Genomic DNA, 18,115 nt, shown 5'->3' on the forward strand with positions numbered 1-18,115 from the left:
GATACTGACGTACTATGTAGTACTACAAAATAACAAGTAGATGGTATCGCATTTTCGTGTCAAGCAACCCAGTCTCAATTATTCCCACTCTATCCTATTACATAAGTATTTCTATGATGTCACATATAGGTTGGCATCAGGAATTTTCTAGTAATCCTGGTTATAAGCGTGAATTGTCATGAAATTGAATTGTGACTTTGTGAGAAATTGAATACATATATATAGGATAACAAATAAAATATATACATACATATGTACGTAAAATGATGATTGATCGGTTAATAAAGAAATTAATTGATTTTTGATGAAGTTTTATGCAACCCTTTTTAATGCATTTCGCATTAATGTAATGCCATTATATTTCTTCAAAAGGATTGGATAAAAATTCAACATGGTCACAAAAATCTTTAAAAATGAAGAACTATATACAAATAAAATGCATATATAAAATTAAATAAAAAAAATGTATCCAATAATATTATATTTATTATATATAATGTTATTATTATATTTTTAATTTATCTTTTTATTATTATTTTATAATGAAAGATATTTCAATATTATAACGAAAGATTACATTTTAAAATAAAATATTTATTGTATTCTATGTATATTTTATATCAATTTTAAAATTTATAAGAATTAGATTCAAAAATAAAATTATTAATCTTATTATCTCACAATTAATTATTTTAGATTTTCGTAAAAATATAATTGTATTTTTATTTAAAAAAAGATTGATATGAATAAAATAATTTATATGTAACATACAAGATAGAAATTATAGAAAAAATGATATAAAGAATATATACAAATTATTATTCATAGAAATTATATCATAATAATATTAATAATATTATTAAAGATTAATATAATATAATATTATTAAAGATTTTAACTTATTATTTTTTAATTGCTCAAAAGTATATTTCATTTACAATACATATCTAAAGTTAATCTTTTAAATCCTTTTTAGATGTATAAAGTAATAATTTACTTCACATATAAAAATTGATTTGGCACAATTTGATTTTAATTTTATTATAATTTATATAATTTATCAAGCAATTTAATGCAATTATAAATTATAAATATATTATTCTAAAATGAATTACCTAAAACTAGAATCTAAAATATTTTCTTTGCTTGCAAGAATTTAAAAAATAAAAGGAGAAAAGTTACAAAGGACAAATATTGCAACAAATATTTTATTTTTGAAATCATATTTTCTGAAATTTTAAAATTATTCAAATTTTTTAAATAGTATGGTATATTTTTAATGTAATATTAATTAGTAGTTAATTAAAAAAAAATTCATGAATAACATATTGATCTTTGAATGATTTTTTGTGGAACAAAATTTAATTAAAATATTATTTATAAGTATACTAATAAAATTATTTATATTACTATTAAATCTTTCAAATATAAATTCATATATATCTTTCATTTGCAACAAAAATTCTGAAATTTCAAGTAATGCAGTTCATTTCATTAGAATCATATTAATTTACAAGTTAAAAATAAGATTGATCACTATCAATGAATGAATAATGAAAATCAGTAGAAACAATTATATTTATAATGTTTATAAATAAAATGATTATCGCTATAACATTTAGCCCTGATACTGTTATTGACTTCATTTATCTTTGAATTTATTCACTTTTTTTAAATTTGCAATATAATTATATTAATCAATATACCATACCAAATATACCATTTCATTCAAAAAAATTTAGATTTAAAATCTCGAAATATATGATTTTAAAAATAAAATCTATGTTATAATACTTATCTTTGAAGTAAATATTTTTTTCTTTATACATTTTTTGTACATTTTTATTACAAACAACTATTTTAGTTTCTAGTCTTTGGCGACTCAGCTTATATGTACGAAAATCAGTATATACGGTATCCTACAGGTTCGCTACACTTAAATATCGAATACTTTATTCTACGCAAATTACTAACATATATAACATTTAAAATATACAATTAAAAATTTTGCAATATTTAATTAAATTTAAAAACTATAACGTCATATTTTTTAAGCTAAAAACATTTTACTTTTGTTTCTTATGTATCATTTATATAACAATGATACTTATCAATATCTTAGGAAAAATCTAATACAGTGATTCTAATCAAATCTAATACATAATGTACAGAAATTTAAATATTCTTAATTCATTTAAATAGCTTGAAATAATTTCAAATGCTTTACGATAAAAACGTGAAAGTTAATATTAAAACACATTCAGTCTCTTAAATTCCATTCATCATAATTACATTATTTCAATATATTTAGTCATCACATATTTCTAAATTTACTGCAATTACTAAAATTGATTATTAACTATTCTTATATGCTATTAATACGCTCGTAAAAGAGAAGATACGGTGTGGCACATAAAACCTCAATTAAGGATATACTCTCAACTACATTATCTGAAGTATACAGCCATTGATTCATTTTATTTCCTCGTCGATAGCAAACAAAATGTCCAGAATCAACAGGTCCACGATGTTCTACGATTGCACGTAATTGATATTTATGTTTATCTTGTATAGTTGTTCGACTAAGTAACATTGTTGCTTCGGGATCACCCTGTTAATTCATATTTCATATTAAATTTCTAATAAATAAAATTACAATATATATTAATATGCATATAATACCTGTGCATTTCGCTTTTTAGTTTCTGTAAAAGTATAAGGATCTAAAGTTAATATTTCGGGAAATTTTACTGGATCATCTCTTTTAATTGGTATTCCTGAAGAACTCCATGTGGTTCTTGATATATGTAAACATAAACATTTAGGAAGTTTTCCTAGAGTTAGAGTTTTAGTAGCTAAACAACGCATTCCACATCCATCGCATAATACATCTTGAACAATCTCACTAGTTACAAAACGTGTTAGTAATTCTTCCACTGTATGATATGATTTTATATATGTACCCAAAGGTGGCAAGGGTAAAGAAATTGTTTCTAGTTTGTCATAATGAACTGCAGACTATAAAAAATAATCTTATTTGTCTTTTATAATTACAATTATGGAATAAAATAATATAATATAAAAAATAAAGATATAATTAAAATAAAAAGTTAACCTTCCATTTACAGCAGCTGCATTGTAATTGACTAGTTAATGAACCTGAAAATGGATGGACTTCTACTGATATTGTAGTATTAGAAAATGACATAGCACATAAAGAACTCCATGGTTTAAAAGATTCCTTATTTCCTTCAAGTTTAACATTTCTTGAAAGCAATTCTGAAGACCTAGCAAGGATTATACCTGGCTTGTTATATGCCATAGGAATACTTGATATGGATGTCGTTGAAGATATTACATGATTGTTGCAATTTTTATCAAAACCATTTGGAATGTTAGGGTTTTTATTAACTGATACAATATCATTACAAGATACACTTCTAAATGTTAAAGGATCACCCAATTTTTTTGTATCTGTTATCATTATTGGACTTTGTGGTAAAGCATCAGACAAACAACCTTTCTGAAATAATTATTATAAATATATTTAATTTGTCATTTATTTTATTAAAAATAAATTTATTTAAAAATATTACTTAAAATTCAATATTATAAAATATAGCAATGTGTATATAATAATATGACTTTAATATAATTTATTATATTTTGAATTCATTAACTTTTAATTTGCAAACATACCCTACTTCCAGATTGAATTTCTGCTTGTAGTGCATTAAGAACTATATGAAATAATTCATGTACATCTTGATGTCCAGGTGCAAATTTCCATTGATTGCCAAGAGACGAAATGATCTCAATTGGTGTCACATCACCATATAAATCTTCTGCATATCCATTGATTTCTAATTCAAAAAATGTATATATTATTCATTTGCAAATACTAATTATATTAATTTTTTAGAAATATATCATATATACATATTATCTAAATTATTAAATTTTTAAATTAAATTAAAAAATAAAATTTTTACATTATAACTTATTCTTTAATAAAAATATCATTTAAATTTAAAATATCATTTATATTTATAATTATCATATTTATATTTTTATATATATTTTTATATATTTATATTTTTAATTTTTTTTTAAATTCATAAAATAATAAAAATAATAAAAAATTCATAAAATAAATAATATGTTATTGAAAATAATTGCATACTTTCAAAAACGGACAGTAGAGTTGAAATGAAATTAACTTTTCCATTTTTATCATACTGTTTCTTTAACCATCCAATAAATATTGGACATGCAGCTAAAGCTTGTAAAAGAGAATTTAAAAAACAAGTATATCCTAAATTATTGATTCCAATGACTTTTCCTGAAAAAACATGTAAAATATAGTAAAATATATCTTTTAAATAAGAATTGAAAATCCATAAGAATTGAAAATATATTTTTCACTATACCTTTTTTTCTAGGTTTAGGAGATGGACCCCATAAAACAAATATTGCAATAGCTATTGCAAATCCTATACTGGCAAACACAGCGACTTTTTCTACATCCATATTTTCGGAATGTTCGTTGAAATCTGAAATTTTCTTGAAAAACTGCGAAAACTAACCTACGCATTAATTTCATGAACAAATATATTCATTAATAAATACACATATTTTTTTAAATAATTAATATTTCAACGAAAAATAATTAAATTTTAAATATTTTCATAGTTTACTTAAAATTACTAAATAATAAATTCAGTTTATACAAATAATTTGACTATACTTTGAACGATATCTGTACAATAATAACACAAAAAAATATCATTCATTTATTGTTTTTAATCGTAATTATTATTTTTGAAATATATTGATAAAATCAATGTCTTTTTTTATTTTACAAATCATAAAATTGTTTTACTCAGTACTCTGACCAAACACTACTCGTTTGGCATCGTAAACATAGATATATGTAGATTTTTATGAAGGTTATGTGAATGTTAGTAATAAATATAATTAAATTTATAGAAATTGTATTATGATGAGAGAAAGAGAATGAAGAAAAAGAGAAAGACACACACACACACACACACACATACAGAGTATATATATATATATATATATATATATATATATATATATATAGAGAGAGAGAGAGAGAGAGAGAGAGAGAGAGAGAGAGAGAGAGAGAGAGAGAGAGAATAAATAAGTAAAATATTAGATCAGTAATAAAATATCATTAAATAATGAGATAAAAAAAAAATATAGTTATATTATAATTGAAATATATATTAAATAATAAAATTATTATTTTTCTGTTATGCTAAATTCAATTAGAAATAATATTGATTAAAAATATTGAAATATAATTCGAAATATTTTTAATTTATTCCTTTAATGTTAACTACGTAAACTTAACTAATGAGAATTTTTAAACACGATTGTTTGAAGTCGATTGTCGATATTTCGATTGCTCGATGTTAAGAATTGTATGTATATAAGTAGTACTTCAGACGAATTTGTTCGCGTTGTATTTCATTGCAAATAAAACGATTCGGAATAACGTTAATTTTTATGTTTCTTTTCGCCATTCATTTTTAAAATTCAATATTATGTGTTATCATTTTGATTTTAGTGTTAATTGAAAGAAAGCAAAAACATTAATGTTTATTTGCAAACATATAAATGAAGTATAACATATATTTATTTATATGCATTTATGTGAAAGTGTGTATTAATGTGTATTATGTGCAATAAGATAAATTAAAGTGAACATCAGATAAAAATATTTCCACATTAAAAATGTTTGTTACTCAAGTGTGTGTTACATATGTGTGAAATTTTTATATAAGAAAATGAACGGTCAGGCACAAGAACACGGTCACGCTGTTGTTGTGTGGGAATGGGAAAATCGTCATGGACGATGGCGGCCTTATAGTCCCGCAGTATCACAACATCTTGAGCGAGCACATTGTAAAAAACTTACTCGAGTCTTTCTAAATGATGCGGATCCAAATTTGGATAGGTTAGATTTTATATTATTTTTTTTATTGAAAATTATAGTATACATTTATTTGAAAATTTTTATTATTATTTTTTTAATATATGAATAAATATTAAATGAAAAATAAATTAAAAATTATTTTAAAAAGGGTATAAAATATGAAAAAATCATTTCATTTTATATTTTAGAATAATATATGTACATTTACATTTATACTATATATATACTTCTATATATATATAATAAATTTATGTAATATTATAATTTTAAATATGTATATATATATATATATATATATATAATATTTAATATTATGTAAATTTATTATTATTATTACTTGAAAAAGAAATTATATTAGATAAATGTATTAAATAAATAAATAATTATAAATTTTTATTTTTATTTATATATATAAAAGATATATTTTTATTATTTCAAATAGATATTATATAAATTTAAAGACTAAAACACAATGTAGTGAAGATGGAAATGAGATACATAATGTTAGAAGAAAATTTTATCTTCCAAGTTCACCAGCTGGAAAAGGAGCTAAATGGGAATGGGCTGGTGATACAGATGATTGGCATACATATGATATGGAAGTACAATGTTTCATAGAAGAAGCATGGGCAAGAGTAAATAAAGATATTAATTGATGATAAATATTAATTATAAATTAATTATAATTATAAGAATTATATTAATATTCTTTTTTTAGGGTGATAAAACCATTGATGTTTCTAAAACTTATTTAGGTTTTCCTTATATTATAAATTTTTGTAATTTAACTCAAGTCCGTTGTTGTACTGGATATGTAAGGCCAATACGTCGTATTCAGCAAGCACCTTATCCTTTAGTCAAAGTTGCTTTAGAAGAATTACAAATTATTTCTGAAAAAAAAACATCTATAACTGTTAAAAATTTAAATACAAAAATTACACATAAAAAATCATCTACTGGAAATACAAAGAAAAATAATAAGAAGGTTGGAAAAATAATTCTTATTAGTATGAATTTTTTTTTATAATATTAATATAAATTAATATTTAAATTAATATAAATTAATATAAATTATAAATAATCAGGGCAAAAATGGAGACACTGGTGCATCAAATATAGCTCGTGTTATTTTGAGTAATTTTAATATATTTAGTAATAAGCATGGTGTAGAAAATAATCCAATTACAAATATTGAATCTGGACAAAAAAGAAAAACTTGGGATAATACATTGGATGCAGATTCTAGTAGTACAAAAAGTGGACGAAGACCAAGTGTTGATACAGTTTCTACATATCTTAGTCATGAAAATCCAATAGATTTACTGGATAGTAGTGTAGGAAGTGATGATGCTTTTAAAGATGCTGTTTTGGGTAATTTATTATTTTTTCTTTAAATTATTTTTGTGATTTTATAAAAGAATTTATTATTTTGTTTAGGTGTTGATGCTGAATCTGATGTTATTTCTCAATATGTAAAAGTAGTAGAAAGTGATAATTGCGATTCTTGTCCTGTATGTCTTGGTATGCCAGAACCATTAACTGTAGAGTTGACTCGTTGTAAACATAGATTACATTTAACTTGTTTGAATGCAATGCTTAGTTGTCAGCAACCTCCTATGTATATACAATGTCCTGTTTGTCGTTTAATTTATGGAGAGAAAAGAGGAAATCAACCTCCTGGAACTATGAATTGGACAAGAATACCTCGAGCACTGCCTGGTTTTCCAAATACAAATACAATTCAAATAACTTATGAGTAAGTAGATTAAAAAACATAGGTTATAGTTTTTTATTAAATTATTTTTTAATACTATTTAAGAATTTTCTGTAATATTAATCTTAGTTTAAATATTACTCACTTTGAATATTAATTTATGTAAAAATATTTTCATTAATATTTACTGAAAAACTTTAAACTAACTTCTAAATATATAAATAAAATGCTTAATTTTAGCATTCCATCAGGAATTCAAGGAAGAGAACATCCTAATCCAGGACAAGCTTATTATGCTGTAGGTTTTCCACGAATATGTTATCTTCCAGATAATAATTTAGGTCGTAGAGTTTTAAGATTATTACAAATTGCATTTGAACGAAAATTAATATTTACAATTGGACGATCGGTAACTACTGGAAGAGAGGATGTAGTAACATGGAATGAAATTCATCACAAAACTGAATTGGGTCCATCAACAACTGGTCATGGTTATCCTGATACAAGTTATTTAGAAAGAACATTAGCTGAATTGGCAGCTCAAGGTGTAATAGATAGACAATCATCTTCTACCTTATATCAGGAATTGTAATGAAATATTTTCCATTTAATGTATTATGTGCAAAATAATTTTATAATTAATATTTTAAACTTTATAGCCATATAATTTTGCACAATCATAATATGTATATTTATTTTAATTTTCTTATTAATCTTTAATATAATCAAGTGATACAAAATAATTATATTGAAATGTAAATGTTTTGATTTGTTCAAAGTCAATATTATTTTCTTATAGATAAAATGATTATGCATATAATTGTTATGTAAATTTGTATGTAAAAGTAATATACTTGTTAGTGATTAATATATCATTGATATCTATTTTAACATAATAGAAAAGTTAACATAAAAAGAAAACAAATTAAAAAAAAAATAAAAACTTTATTGAAATAAATTAATAAATGAAATCACATGAATATAAAGTAAATATATATAGAATATAAACTAAAAAACATTTATAATTCCTAATTTAATTCTTAATTTTTCATTTTTCATTTTAAAGTATCTTATATTTTATCTATCTAATTTTAGTATCTAATTTTTTTAATGATTATATATATTATATATATATATATATATCCAAATACATATTTTTGAAGTTTATACATTTTAATTAAAAATATATATATAATTTTTTCTTTAACATTAGTATAAATATAACTGTTATTACATAAAAAGATCACGCAATTCATTAATATGATAATATATAAAGTCTTGATAAAACATTGCATATAGATGATAAATACATGATACTAAAGATCATTTCAAATAATGCTATTGAGAATAAAAGAATTAAAATTTTATACAAATTTCATGCAATTAAGTCAAAAAAAACTTAAAAATTTTTCTTTTCATATTTAGAATAGAAAATAACAATTTTATATATAGAATATTATTGAGAATGAATATTGAGATTATAAATGATTATAAATAATTATAAAAAAATATAAAAATCGTCTTAAAGAGTTAATCTATTTTATATATCTTAATAAAATATAATCCGTCCTGTAATGAGATTTAAAATCATCATTTTATTGAAAAAATACAAATGTATTTTTTGTTATGCAACATGAAAAATATTGCAACGGTACAATGTGTATTATAGGATAAATTTTGTTTATTGTGTTTTAAGATATTGATATTTTATTATTGATATTTTTGAATTCTATTTATTATTAAATTATAATGGAACAAATATATAACAGCCATTTGTAATGTATATAAATATTTTCAATTATATTCAACAAAATTGTAGATATTTAATATATACTCAAAATGTCAAAATCTTGGTATTTACGTGCAACATATTTCTAATATTATAATTTAATTTTTAGATATTTGCAATTTTAAATTTTAATATATTTTTATTATTCAAAATTTATAATATTTAATATCATAATGATATAAATATAAATGAAAAATATAATTTTATAAAAAAATTATTTCATTTCTTGAATTATTAATACAGAAAAATATTTTTTCAAAATCTTAAAATTATTATAAAATGAATTATTTGTTAAAATGTTGAAATTTATAAAAAAAATATATATAAATAAGATAAAATTTAAAAATTTCTAATATTAATTATATTTTTTTATTTGTTAATTTTTTTTATTATTGTTTAATGATTGAAAAAATTAATTATATCTGTATATTCGTTTTTTTCTATTATATTATATCATATTATATTGTATAATATATTATAGAAAATAATTTCTATAAAAATTAAATATATGAATTTAAAAATTATATTTTATGTTTTAAAATACATGTCTCAACTAAATTATATAAAATTATATATTCACAACAAATATTGTTGCTTTAATCTAGCATATATATTCACTAACATATATATAATTAAATTTGCTTACGAATTTAACTTAAGATTATTATAAGAGTAAGTAAGGAAATTACGCACGCTCACTCAAGAAAACTGATCGTTTTATATTTTTTGGATTGGTATACGATAGGTGGCGCGACTTTCAATCCAATAAAATGGCTGAAAATTGATTTTTCTTCGGGGACGTGAGTTCTATGAAATTTTTTACATTTAACTAAGTATGTATAAAAAACATATATGCTGAGAAACAACAATGTATTGAAAAAAAGAAAAATAATATTGTTACGGATTGTGATTGATTGATATACTTATTACGATCGAATTATAAAGCGTGAAAGATTTGTATATGTTATACTACCTGGCGCAAAGACGTCCGGTAGATTTCTAATGTTTTTTTGAAATAAGAATTCGCGCCTAAATGAGTGCTAAAGGCCAGCACAATTGCGTTTTGTGTGACTCAAAATTAGAATCCAAGGAAGCTTTGCAGGCACATTTTAGGTACCAAAAGAAACTATTCCTTTTGATATGTTTATAACCATACAAGCAATCTTATAAAACAACATTATTTTTATACTTACAACCTATTTTTTCATCCTATTCCAATACATATTCTGAATTAAAAATTTTTTAATAAGCAAAAATATTTTTAAATAGTTATTAATGATAATTTTCAATTATATTATTGATAGCGCGATAGATTATTTTGCGCTATTTTTCCGACTGCTTGGATTTTTTTTTTGCTCTTGAGATAGAATTATTTCTATTATAATAATAATAAATAAATAATAATAATCAATAATATTAAAAAGATTTTAATATATTTTTAAATTATTATTAATTTTATTAAATAGATACAATTTTTTAATATATTTTTTATATACTTGATGAATATTAAAAAATAATTTTATATTGTTTATTCGAAATTTATTATAATTATTAATTAATATTAATTAATATGAAATATTTTATTATTTAAAAATATATTTAATTTTGTTGTAATTCTATATAAAATATTTAAAATTTAAAAGTAAGCTAAATAAATTAATAAGTATAAAATTATGATTAAAATTTTTTTCAAATAATTTGGATTAAATTAATATTTAGATTTAAGAATACTTTTTTTTAATAATTTTTAATAATTTTTTTTTCATAGTAAATTTTATTACATATATTACATATTTTACATTTTAATTTGCATATTTTAATATTATTATGCCAAGAAATATTATAAGATTTAAAAATTATTTTGTATTTTAGGATAAATTAAATTGCATATAATAATATATAAATCATTTTATTTATATATTATACATATTATATTATATTATATTATATTATTATATATTATATTATATATCTTATTATATTAAATAAATATTAAATAATTAATTTATATATTAATTTATATTATTTTATTGTACAAAAGTTAAATTATTTTTTTATATTATATAGTTATTTGCATCCTAGAAGAAATTATTAAAAAATAAAAAAATAAAATTAATCAATATATGGCATTTTTATAAAATTTTTCTAACATATATTATCTATATATTAATATATAGAAATATATTTAAAATATATTTAAAATATATATTTAAATATATTTATTTTATGTATGTTGAAAATTTTTTTATTAATAATTTAAAATTCTTGTTCAAAAACAGTAAATATCTTAGCATATTTAATATAATTAGTTATATTTTGTTTTGTTCATGGAATTTCTAATAACTCATTTTTAGGAAAAGAAAAAAAGAAAAATGAATTAAAAAACTAATTTTACTGAATTCATTAATGAAAATGGCTTAGAAATAAAAAGTTTAATTATATATATAATTATATATATAAGTTATATGTTTTATATTTAGAAAACATGCCAACAAAGAAATAGATACTCGAGGTAGATCTGTGAAGACTAACAAAAATGACGATACCCAATGTGATATGTGTGGACAAACATTTGATTCAATTACTGCAACAATACGACATAGATTTAAAGTACATCCTAATTCACCAACAAAATTTTATTGTCATTATTGTGGAATGCAATTTCCTGTAAAAGTATGTTTTTATATATTTTTATATATAATATATTATGTATTTTTATGTATATATTTTGTATTTTCCTTTTAATTTTATAATTTATTTTTTTATTAGACACACAGAGATAATCATCAAACATCGCATGATTCATCTGAAAGTGAAAGGAAAGAACAACATAAAAAATGCGAAGACTGTGATGTATTGTTTTATAATGAAAAAGCTTTAGATTATCATTATCGTTCTATACATAAAAGGTTGTAAATTTTTTTACTAATACTAAATTTTTAAATATTTTTAATTTTCATCTAATTTTCATCTAATAATTTAATTTATAGAATGGTACATTTGTTTCAACCAATAGCAACACCACCCCCTAGCAATAAAATTAAATTGAATTCAATGAATGATGCTTTAAGTGTATATTACTGTCATTTGTGTGGTGTTGAATATATCATAAAATTCAATTTACAGCGTCATTTGGAAAGAGCACATACTCAAGTAAAGCAATATAAGTAAATATGATGTAAACAACTTATATTACACATGTATCATATTATCTTTTGAAATTAACAGGAAGAAAGGGAAGCTGTTCCAGAAGATTTAATAAAATGTACAGTATGTGCTGCTTTATTTTGTAGCAAAAAAGCATATGAAGTACATAATAATTATCATCAATCAGATGATCTATATGTAACATCAGAGGAACAAAGATTACAAACAGTAACTAAAGTAGACCAAGATTTTGATATTAGGCGTGTTGAAGGAGTTGCTGATAAATATGTCCCAAAAACTAATACTTCTAAAAGATCTGCTAAAAATTGGACAAAGGTATTGTATCAATTAAATTTTGTTTTTTTTTTATTTTGTATGTGCTCATCAAATTTACGAATTTAATAATTATATTAATAAAATTTGTTATTTTATAGCCTAAAAGAACACAGAAAGTAAAAGTAAAACAAAAAGATTATTCTTCTTCAGATGATGAACCTGGTGCTATTAATGAATCCAGTGATTCAGAAAGTGATCTTCCATTAAAACAAAGAATTTGCAGCTAACGGAGGTCTTTTATTGTTTATAAAATATTTCTATGTTTATACTTTTTAAATATTAAAATTATATCAAAATGATTGTCATTGTAAAATTATCACGTAAATTTTATTTTTAACTTCTATGCAAACATAATGTGATTGTAGATTATAATCTCTGTATTAGTATTTTTTATATTAATATATATACATATTTTTTTGTTTATTTAATTCACCTTTCTAGCAATTTTTCTCTTAACTATTAGTTTTCATGTTGTTATACAAAAAAACATAGATTTATATTATTTTAAATATTTGTATAATTTTGTATATTAGGCATACATATATAAATATATAAATATATAAATATATATATATATATATATATATATTACATATTTGTGATTTATTAGATATTATAAATATTATAAATAAGATGCAAAAATATTAAAAGATATATAAAAAATTAAAGTATTGTCATAAAGTGATATATAAATTTCTGTTTATACAATTGTTTTAACAAATTAAATATATTTAAAACCAATATGTTCAAAATTTTATTAATATAAAATAATATAAAATTTTATAAAGAAAAAAATTTGATTTGTTATTTTTTTTATTTTAATTAAATGAGAAATGTTGACAAAATATAAATAATCAGTAATATTTTTTAGAAATTAATTAGGGAAAATTTACTCCAATAAGCTAGTAATTTTTAAGTAATACTATTGGTTACACACACACAGTTCCTTCCGTCAAATACGGAAAAGATGCAGTCGCCATTTTACATCGTCGATTTTTACGTGTGTGTGCAGTGCAGTTACTTTACGACTTAAATTCTTATTACGTGGGCGTAAAACATTTAGTGGCATATTTTTTAATAATTTTCAATTGCTAAAAGTTAGTAAGAAAATATGGGACGTAAAAAGAAGAAGCAATCAAGACCCTGGTGTTGGTATCCTTTTTCAAAATATCCTTTATTGTGGGATATACTTTACGTAATTATATTTTTCGATCGTAAATCAAAATTATGACTATATCGTTTTTAGAATCATAAGATTAAAGAAGTTTTAAAAATGTATTAATCTCTATATTATGTTATCTTATTACATTTTAGTTTACAATTTAAAAGTTTCTTATTGCAACGGGTAAAACATTTTTACACGTTAAGTAAAAGTGTATGACGAGTTAAAGTGGCTGAATCCGTGAGAAATCGATATTTCGTTAGCAACTATATTCGGCTACATTTTTTTCATTAAAGGTATTTATTTACGAAATAAAGAGTAGATTATATAATTTTGTATTAATAAATCAAATTCTAAGATAAGTTCTGATAATTACTTTTTATTATTTTGATTGAATTATTATTTACTTATTATGAAATATTTATATATACATATATATAAAATTCATGATTTAATGAAGTAAAAAAATAAAAATTACTATTGAAATACAATTTAAATATATATATTTAAAAGATTAATATTAATAAAAATTTAAAGATAAAAGAGATTATTTTCATTTATGATAAGAATTAATTATTTTCATTTATGGAAATTTTTGTAAACTAATAATATTATAAACTATAGTTTTTTTATTAAAACTACTTTAAATATTGATTCAAACTTTTTCTAAATTTTAAAAGAAAGAATTTCTAAGATAATAAAATTTTTAGTTGATAAATAATTTATATGTATTATAATTATAATACATAAATAAATTTGTTTGTTAAAGAATTTAAAATTTTATAAAATTAATTTGAATATTTCTTAATTTTATTATCAGATTATTATTAAGTGTTATAATCATTATTTATTTGATATTTATATGAAATATATTATTATTTTCATAATTACAATAAATCATAAATAATTGAATAAATAATATAAATTTATATTTTTAATATAATTTTAAATTATTAATGAAATATATTGTTTAAATTATTATGTAATATTTATATTTATATTGTCCTTAATTAGTTTATTAAGGTATTGTAATCGGGAGTTTGAAGATGAAAAAATTCTTATACAACATCAAAAAGCAAAACATTTTAAATGTCACATTTGTCATAAAAAGCTTTATACGGGACCAGGACTTAGTATACATTGTATGCAGGTAATATTAATAAATTTTTATATTATATTATATTATATAAATTTGAATAAACTGTCCCATATATAAAGATATCAAAAAATTGTTATCTTTATATTTTAGGTACATAAAGAAGCAATAGATAAGGTACCTAATTCTTTGCCAAATCGAAGCAATATTGAAATAGAAATTTATGGTATGGAAGGTATACCACCAAATGATGCAAAAGAGCATGAAAGGCAAAGAAATGGTGGTAGACCTGGTTCACCAAGTTCAGGTGAAGATGAACCAGTTCGGAAAAAAACAAAGCCAGAAGGTTTATTAGGTTCTGCACCAGGAGCAATGCCTACAGGTTCCAACATGATGCCAGGTGTAATGCCAGGTATGGCAGCTCATCCTGGTATGCCACCAATGGGACAGTTCCCACCACCCATGCATCATATGATGGGACCTATGGGTCCCGTAGGTCCACCTTTCATGGGTCCTGGGTATGTATAATTTATTCTTTTAAAACCAGACAACGCAAAAGAAGAGTTAAATATCTGATATTAATTTAATACAAGTTAGGTAAATACAATCTAATGTTTTTAAATTTGTAAATGTTTTAAAAAAAATATAAAAATAATAGAAAAAATATAGGAATAAATTCTTTTTCTTTTTTCTTTTTATAGTATGATGCCTGGAATGCCAGGTATGCCACCAGGTATACAACCACCAGTGTCAGGTGCATCCATACCGCCAACACGACCATTATTTCCAAGTGCGGCAGCTGTTTCAACAGCTGCATCTACATCTGTGACTTCTCCTTTAGGCACAGATTTTAAACCAATTACATCAGTGGCTGGTGGATCTATAGGACCTGTTAAGCCAACATTCCCTGCATATAGTAATGCAGATAGCAATACTACGACTAATAATAATATTGGAAATGATCAGAAAGTAAATCTTATAGCCACTACTAGTGCTGCCATTAAAATCATTCATCCTCCAGAAGATCTTAGCTTAGTAGGTTAATTTTTTTTTATTTATGTATTAGTAATAGATATAGAAATTAAAAACAAAAATTATATACTTCAGGAGGAAATTAGAGCAAGACTTCCAAAATATCAGCGTCGTCAAACTGAAGAAACTCGAACTGTACAAGCTGCTGATGCCAATCAGCAAGCTGCTGTATTACAGCAACAACAACAACAGCAACAGCAGCAGCAACAAGCTGCTGCTGCTAATGCAGCTGCTGCATTTCAGGATCAACAGCAGCGACAACAAGCGGCATTAAATGCACTTCAACAACAACAACAAAGATTTCAGAGACCTCCACAAGCAGTAATGGTTCCTGCATCTGCAGCGATGCCTGTTAGTTCTGTTGCATTAATGGCTCCGCTTATGCGGCCCACTATGACTCTAGCCGCACCAGCTCTGATTCATGGAGGTAACATGATGCGACCGCCCCCCATGGGCCTACCACCAGGTAAGTCTCTATGATTTTAAATACTCATCTCTATTTCAACAAGAGCATCTCATCAATATTCATTAATATGCGTAAATATTATCAAATTTAAATCAAATTGTTTTTATATGTATCCCTTCCAATATCTTATTAGTACTATTGAAGATGTATTAAGTAAATGCCTAATACAATATTTCTTATTTTATATTATTGAATAAAAATTTATTTTTTTTTTGCTCTATCTTCTGATATGTCTGATATTTCTTCAATGGTTCAATATTTATTTCTTGTTTCAAAGACAATGAAAAGTTATGTTCAAAATACTTGATCCGAAGTAAAATATATTGACATATACATATGTATAGATATAATATACTCATGAATCAAGTACAGAAATGAATCAAGAATAATGATGATGATTATTATTAATAGATAATATATTGTACGTTTCACGGAATATATATATATGTGTATATGTGTATATATATATATATATACATATACATATATATATACATACATATACACAGTATATTTTTTTAATCAGATAAATTATATATTTTCTTTACTAACTGTAACAATAAGTAATCTTAATTTGTATTATAAAATGATTATGTTGATTCTAATGTAAGAAATCCTGAATATTTTTCAATTAGAGAGATAACTTCGGACAATAGGTTTACCCAAAAGCTTGAGGTTTATATGATCTATTTAATAGAAATATAGTTCGATCATTAAGAAAAAAATGTTTTCCATCTGACATGCAGTATAATATACCTTTGCACTTCATCCATCATTATGCAGCCCTTACCCTTTGCCCTCAACAACAAATAGATTTATCGATGGTTAGGAATGTGTTGTGGATGAATGAGAGTGATAGAAGATAAAAATTAGATTTGTATTAATTTTGGCACATAACAAGCACACAAGAGATATTTTAAATACGATAATATTAAACAAAATAAAAAAGGGGAAAAATGAAATAACTATTACAATATTAGCATGCTCAGGATTCATCCGTATGCCAGGATCGAGAGCGTTTGTCTTGTACGTTTATATTTTAACGGTGCGTTTGCAGGGCGCCCAGTCACTCCTTGCTGAGTGTTGAACGAACCCAGTCTGGTTACTAAAATCGTGTTTTATACAAGCGCAACAAGGTTGGTTCTTAGCAATTAGCATGCGGTGAAATGGCATATCTATATATATATATATACATACATAATATGTATATACATATGTATGCATATACACATATATATGCATACATATGCATATATATTATCTTTCTCTATATATATCTATATATATACATCATTATATTTATTATTATTCTTATCAATTAATTGATTAATTATTATTATTGTTATTGTTATTATTATTTTCATTATTATTATTATTATTATTATTATTATTATTATTATTATTATTA

At 22.3% G+C, this 18,115-nt stretch overlaps 4 protein-coding genes across 12 annotated transcripts in view; 3 read left to right on the forward strand and 1 right to left on the reverse strand.

Annotated features, from left to right (window-relative positions):
- Positions 1 to 1,799: 1,799 nt before the first annotated feature.
- On the reverse strand, positions 1,800 to 5,005 carry LOC122717098 (ubiquitin carboxyl-terminal hydrolase 30 homolog). 3 transcript variants are annotated; one of them, XM_043940833.1, is made up of 7 exons: positions 4,883 to 5,005; positions 4,431 to 4,586; positions 4,184 to 4,342; positions 3,700 to 3,863; positions 3,116 to 3,523; positions 2,683 to 3,018; positions 1,800 to 2,611 (listed from the first exon to the last, which is right to left on the reverse strand). In XM_043940833.1, the coding sequence occupies exons 2-7, from the start codon at positions 4,528 to 4,530 to the stop codon at positions 2,366 to 2,368; spliced, it is 1,413 nt and encodes a 470-aa protein (XP_043796768.1). In that variant the 5' UTR covers positions 4,531 to 4,586; positions 4,883 to 5,005; the 3' UTR covers positions 1,800 to 2,365. The 3 variants fall into 3 exon arrangements, with proteins under 3 accessions (XP_043796768.1, XP_043796767.1, XP_043796766.1); XM_043940832.1 differs by lacking the exon at positions 4,883 to 5,005 and adding an exon at positions 4,748 to 4,879; XM_043940831.1 differs by lacking the exon at positions 4,883 to 5,005 and having other exon boundaries at positions 4,431 to 4,874.
- A 397-nt stretch (positions 5,006 to 5,402) lies between these two features.
- LOC122717086 (protein deltex) lies at positions 5,403 to 8,546 on the forward strand. The gene is made up of 6 exons (XM_043940808.1): positions 5,403 to 5,986; positions 6,408 to 6,600; positions 6,684 to 6,950; positions 7,051 to 7,336; positions 7,403 to 7,721; positions 7,920 to 8,546. The coding sequence occupies exons 1-6, from the start codon at positions 5,817 to 5,819 to the stop codon at positions 8,269 to 8,271; spliced, it is 1,587 nt and encodes a 528-aa protein (XP_043796743.1). The 5' UTR covers positions 5,403 to 5,816; the 3' UTR covers positions 8,272 to 8,546.
- A 1,543-nt stretch (positions 8,547 to 10,089) lies between these two features.
- On the forward strand, positions 10,090 to 13,430 carry LOC122717191 (zinc finger protein 33B-like). Of its 3 annotated transcripts, none has more exons than XM_043941020.1 (6): positions 10,090 to 10,581; positions 11,949 to 12,141; positions 12,238 to 12,377; positions 12,459 to 12,621; positions 12,697 to 12,951; positions 13,102 to 13,430. In XM_043941020.1, the coding sequence occupies exons 1-6, from the start codon at positions 10,502 to 10,504 to the stop codon at positions 13,156 to 13,158; spliced, it is 888 nt and encodes a 295-aa protein (XP_043796955.1). In that variant the 5' UTR covers positions 10,090 to 10,501; the 3' UTR covers positions 13,159 to 13,430. The 3 variants fall into 3 exon arrangements, with proteins under 3 accessions (XP_043796955.1, XP_043796956.1, XP_043796953.1); XM_043941021.1 differs by having other exon boundaries at positions 10,094 to 10,268; positions 13,050 to 13,424; XM_043941018.1 differs by having other exon boundaries at positions 10,095 to 10,581; positions 13,050 to 13,422.
- Positions 13,431 to 13,931: 501 nt separating this feature from the next.
- The window catches only part of LOC122717329 (BUB3-interacting and GLEBS motif-containing protein ZNF207), a 13,058-nt gene continuing 8,874 nt past the window's right edge, over positions 13,932 to 18,115 (forward strand). For 3 of the 5 annotated variants that reach the window (XR_006347201.1, XM_043941300.1, XM_043941301.1), the window contains exons 1-5: positions 13,932 to 14,103; positions 15,137 to 15,263; positions 15,363 to 15,727; positions 15,911 to 16,244; positions 16,317 to 16,707. Coding sequence is in view for 2 of the 5 variants with exons in the window: in XM_043941300.1 (XP_043797235.1) it covers positions 14,063 to 14,103; positions 15,137 to 15,263; positions 15,363 to 15,727; positions 15,911 to 16,244; positions 16,317 to 16,707 (1,258 nt within the window). In the remaining 3 variants the exon portion in view is untranslated. Of the gene's footprint in view, positions 14,410 to 15,127; positions 15,264 to 15,362; positions 15,728 to 15,910; positions 16,245 to 16,316; positions 16,708 to 18,115 lie in introns of all 5 variants that reach the window. The other 2 variants (XR_006347202.1, XR_006347203.1) reach the window with 2 other exon arrangements.

The sequence above is a fragment of the Apis laboriosa genome, unplaced genomic scaffold (assembly GCF_014066325.1).
Source record: "Apis laboriosa isolate Shangri-la unplaced genomic scaffold, ASM1406632v1 scaffold4_cov146, whole genome shotgun sequence".
In the NCBI taxonomy this organism is placed as follows: domain Eukaryota; kingdom Metazoa; phylum Arthropoda; class Insecta; order Hymenoptera; family Apidae; genus Apis; species Apis laboriosa.

Coding starts and splice junctions, on each gene's coding strand:
- LOC122717191 (XM_043941018.1), top strand. CDS start 10,502: ATGAGTGCTAAAGGCCAGCACAATTGCGTTTTGTGTGACTCAAAATTA. Junction 10,582..11,948: donor GCTTTGCAGGCACATTTTAG/GTACCAAAAGAA, acceptor TTTTATATTTAG/AAAACATGCCAACAAAGAAA. Junction 12,952..13,049: donor CTGCTAAAAATTGGACAAAG/GTATTGTATCAA, acceptor GTTATTTTATAG/CCTAAAAGAACACAGAAAGT.
- LOC122717098 (XM_043940833.1), bottom strand. CDS start 4,530: ATGGATGTAGAAAAAGTCGCTGTGTTTGCCAGTATAGGATTTGCAATA. Junction 3,864..4,183: donor TCTACTGTCCGTTTTTGAAA/GTATGCAATTAT, acceptor TTTTTGAATTAG/AAATCAATGGATATGCAGAA. Junction 3,019..3,115: donor GCAGCTGCTGTAAATGGAAG/GTTAACTTTTTA, acceptor TATTTTTTATAG/TCTGCAGTTCATTATGACAA.
- LOC122717086 (XM_043940808.1), top strand. CDS start 5,817: ATGAACGGTCAGGCACAAGAACACGGTCACGCTGTTGTTGTGTGGGAA. Junction 6,601..6,683: donor TAGAAGAAGCATGGGCAAGA/GTAAATAAAGAT, acceptor TTCTTTTTTTAG/GGTGATAAAACCATTGATGT. Junction 7,337..7,402: donor TTTTAAAGATGCTGTTTTGG/GTAATTTATTAT, acceptor TATTTTGTTTAG/GTGTTGATGCTGAATCTGAT.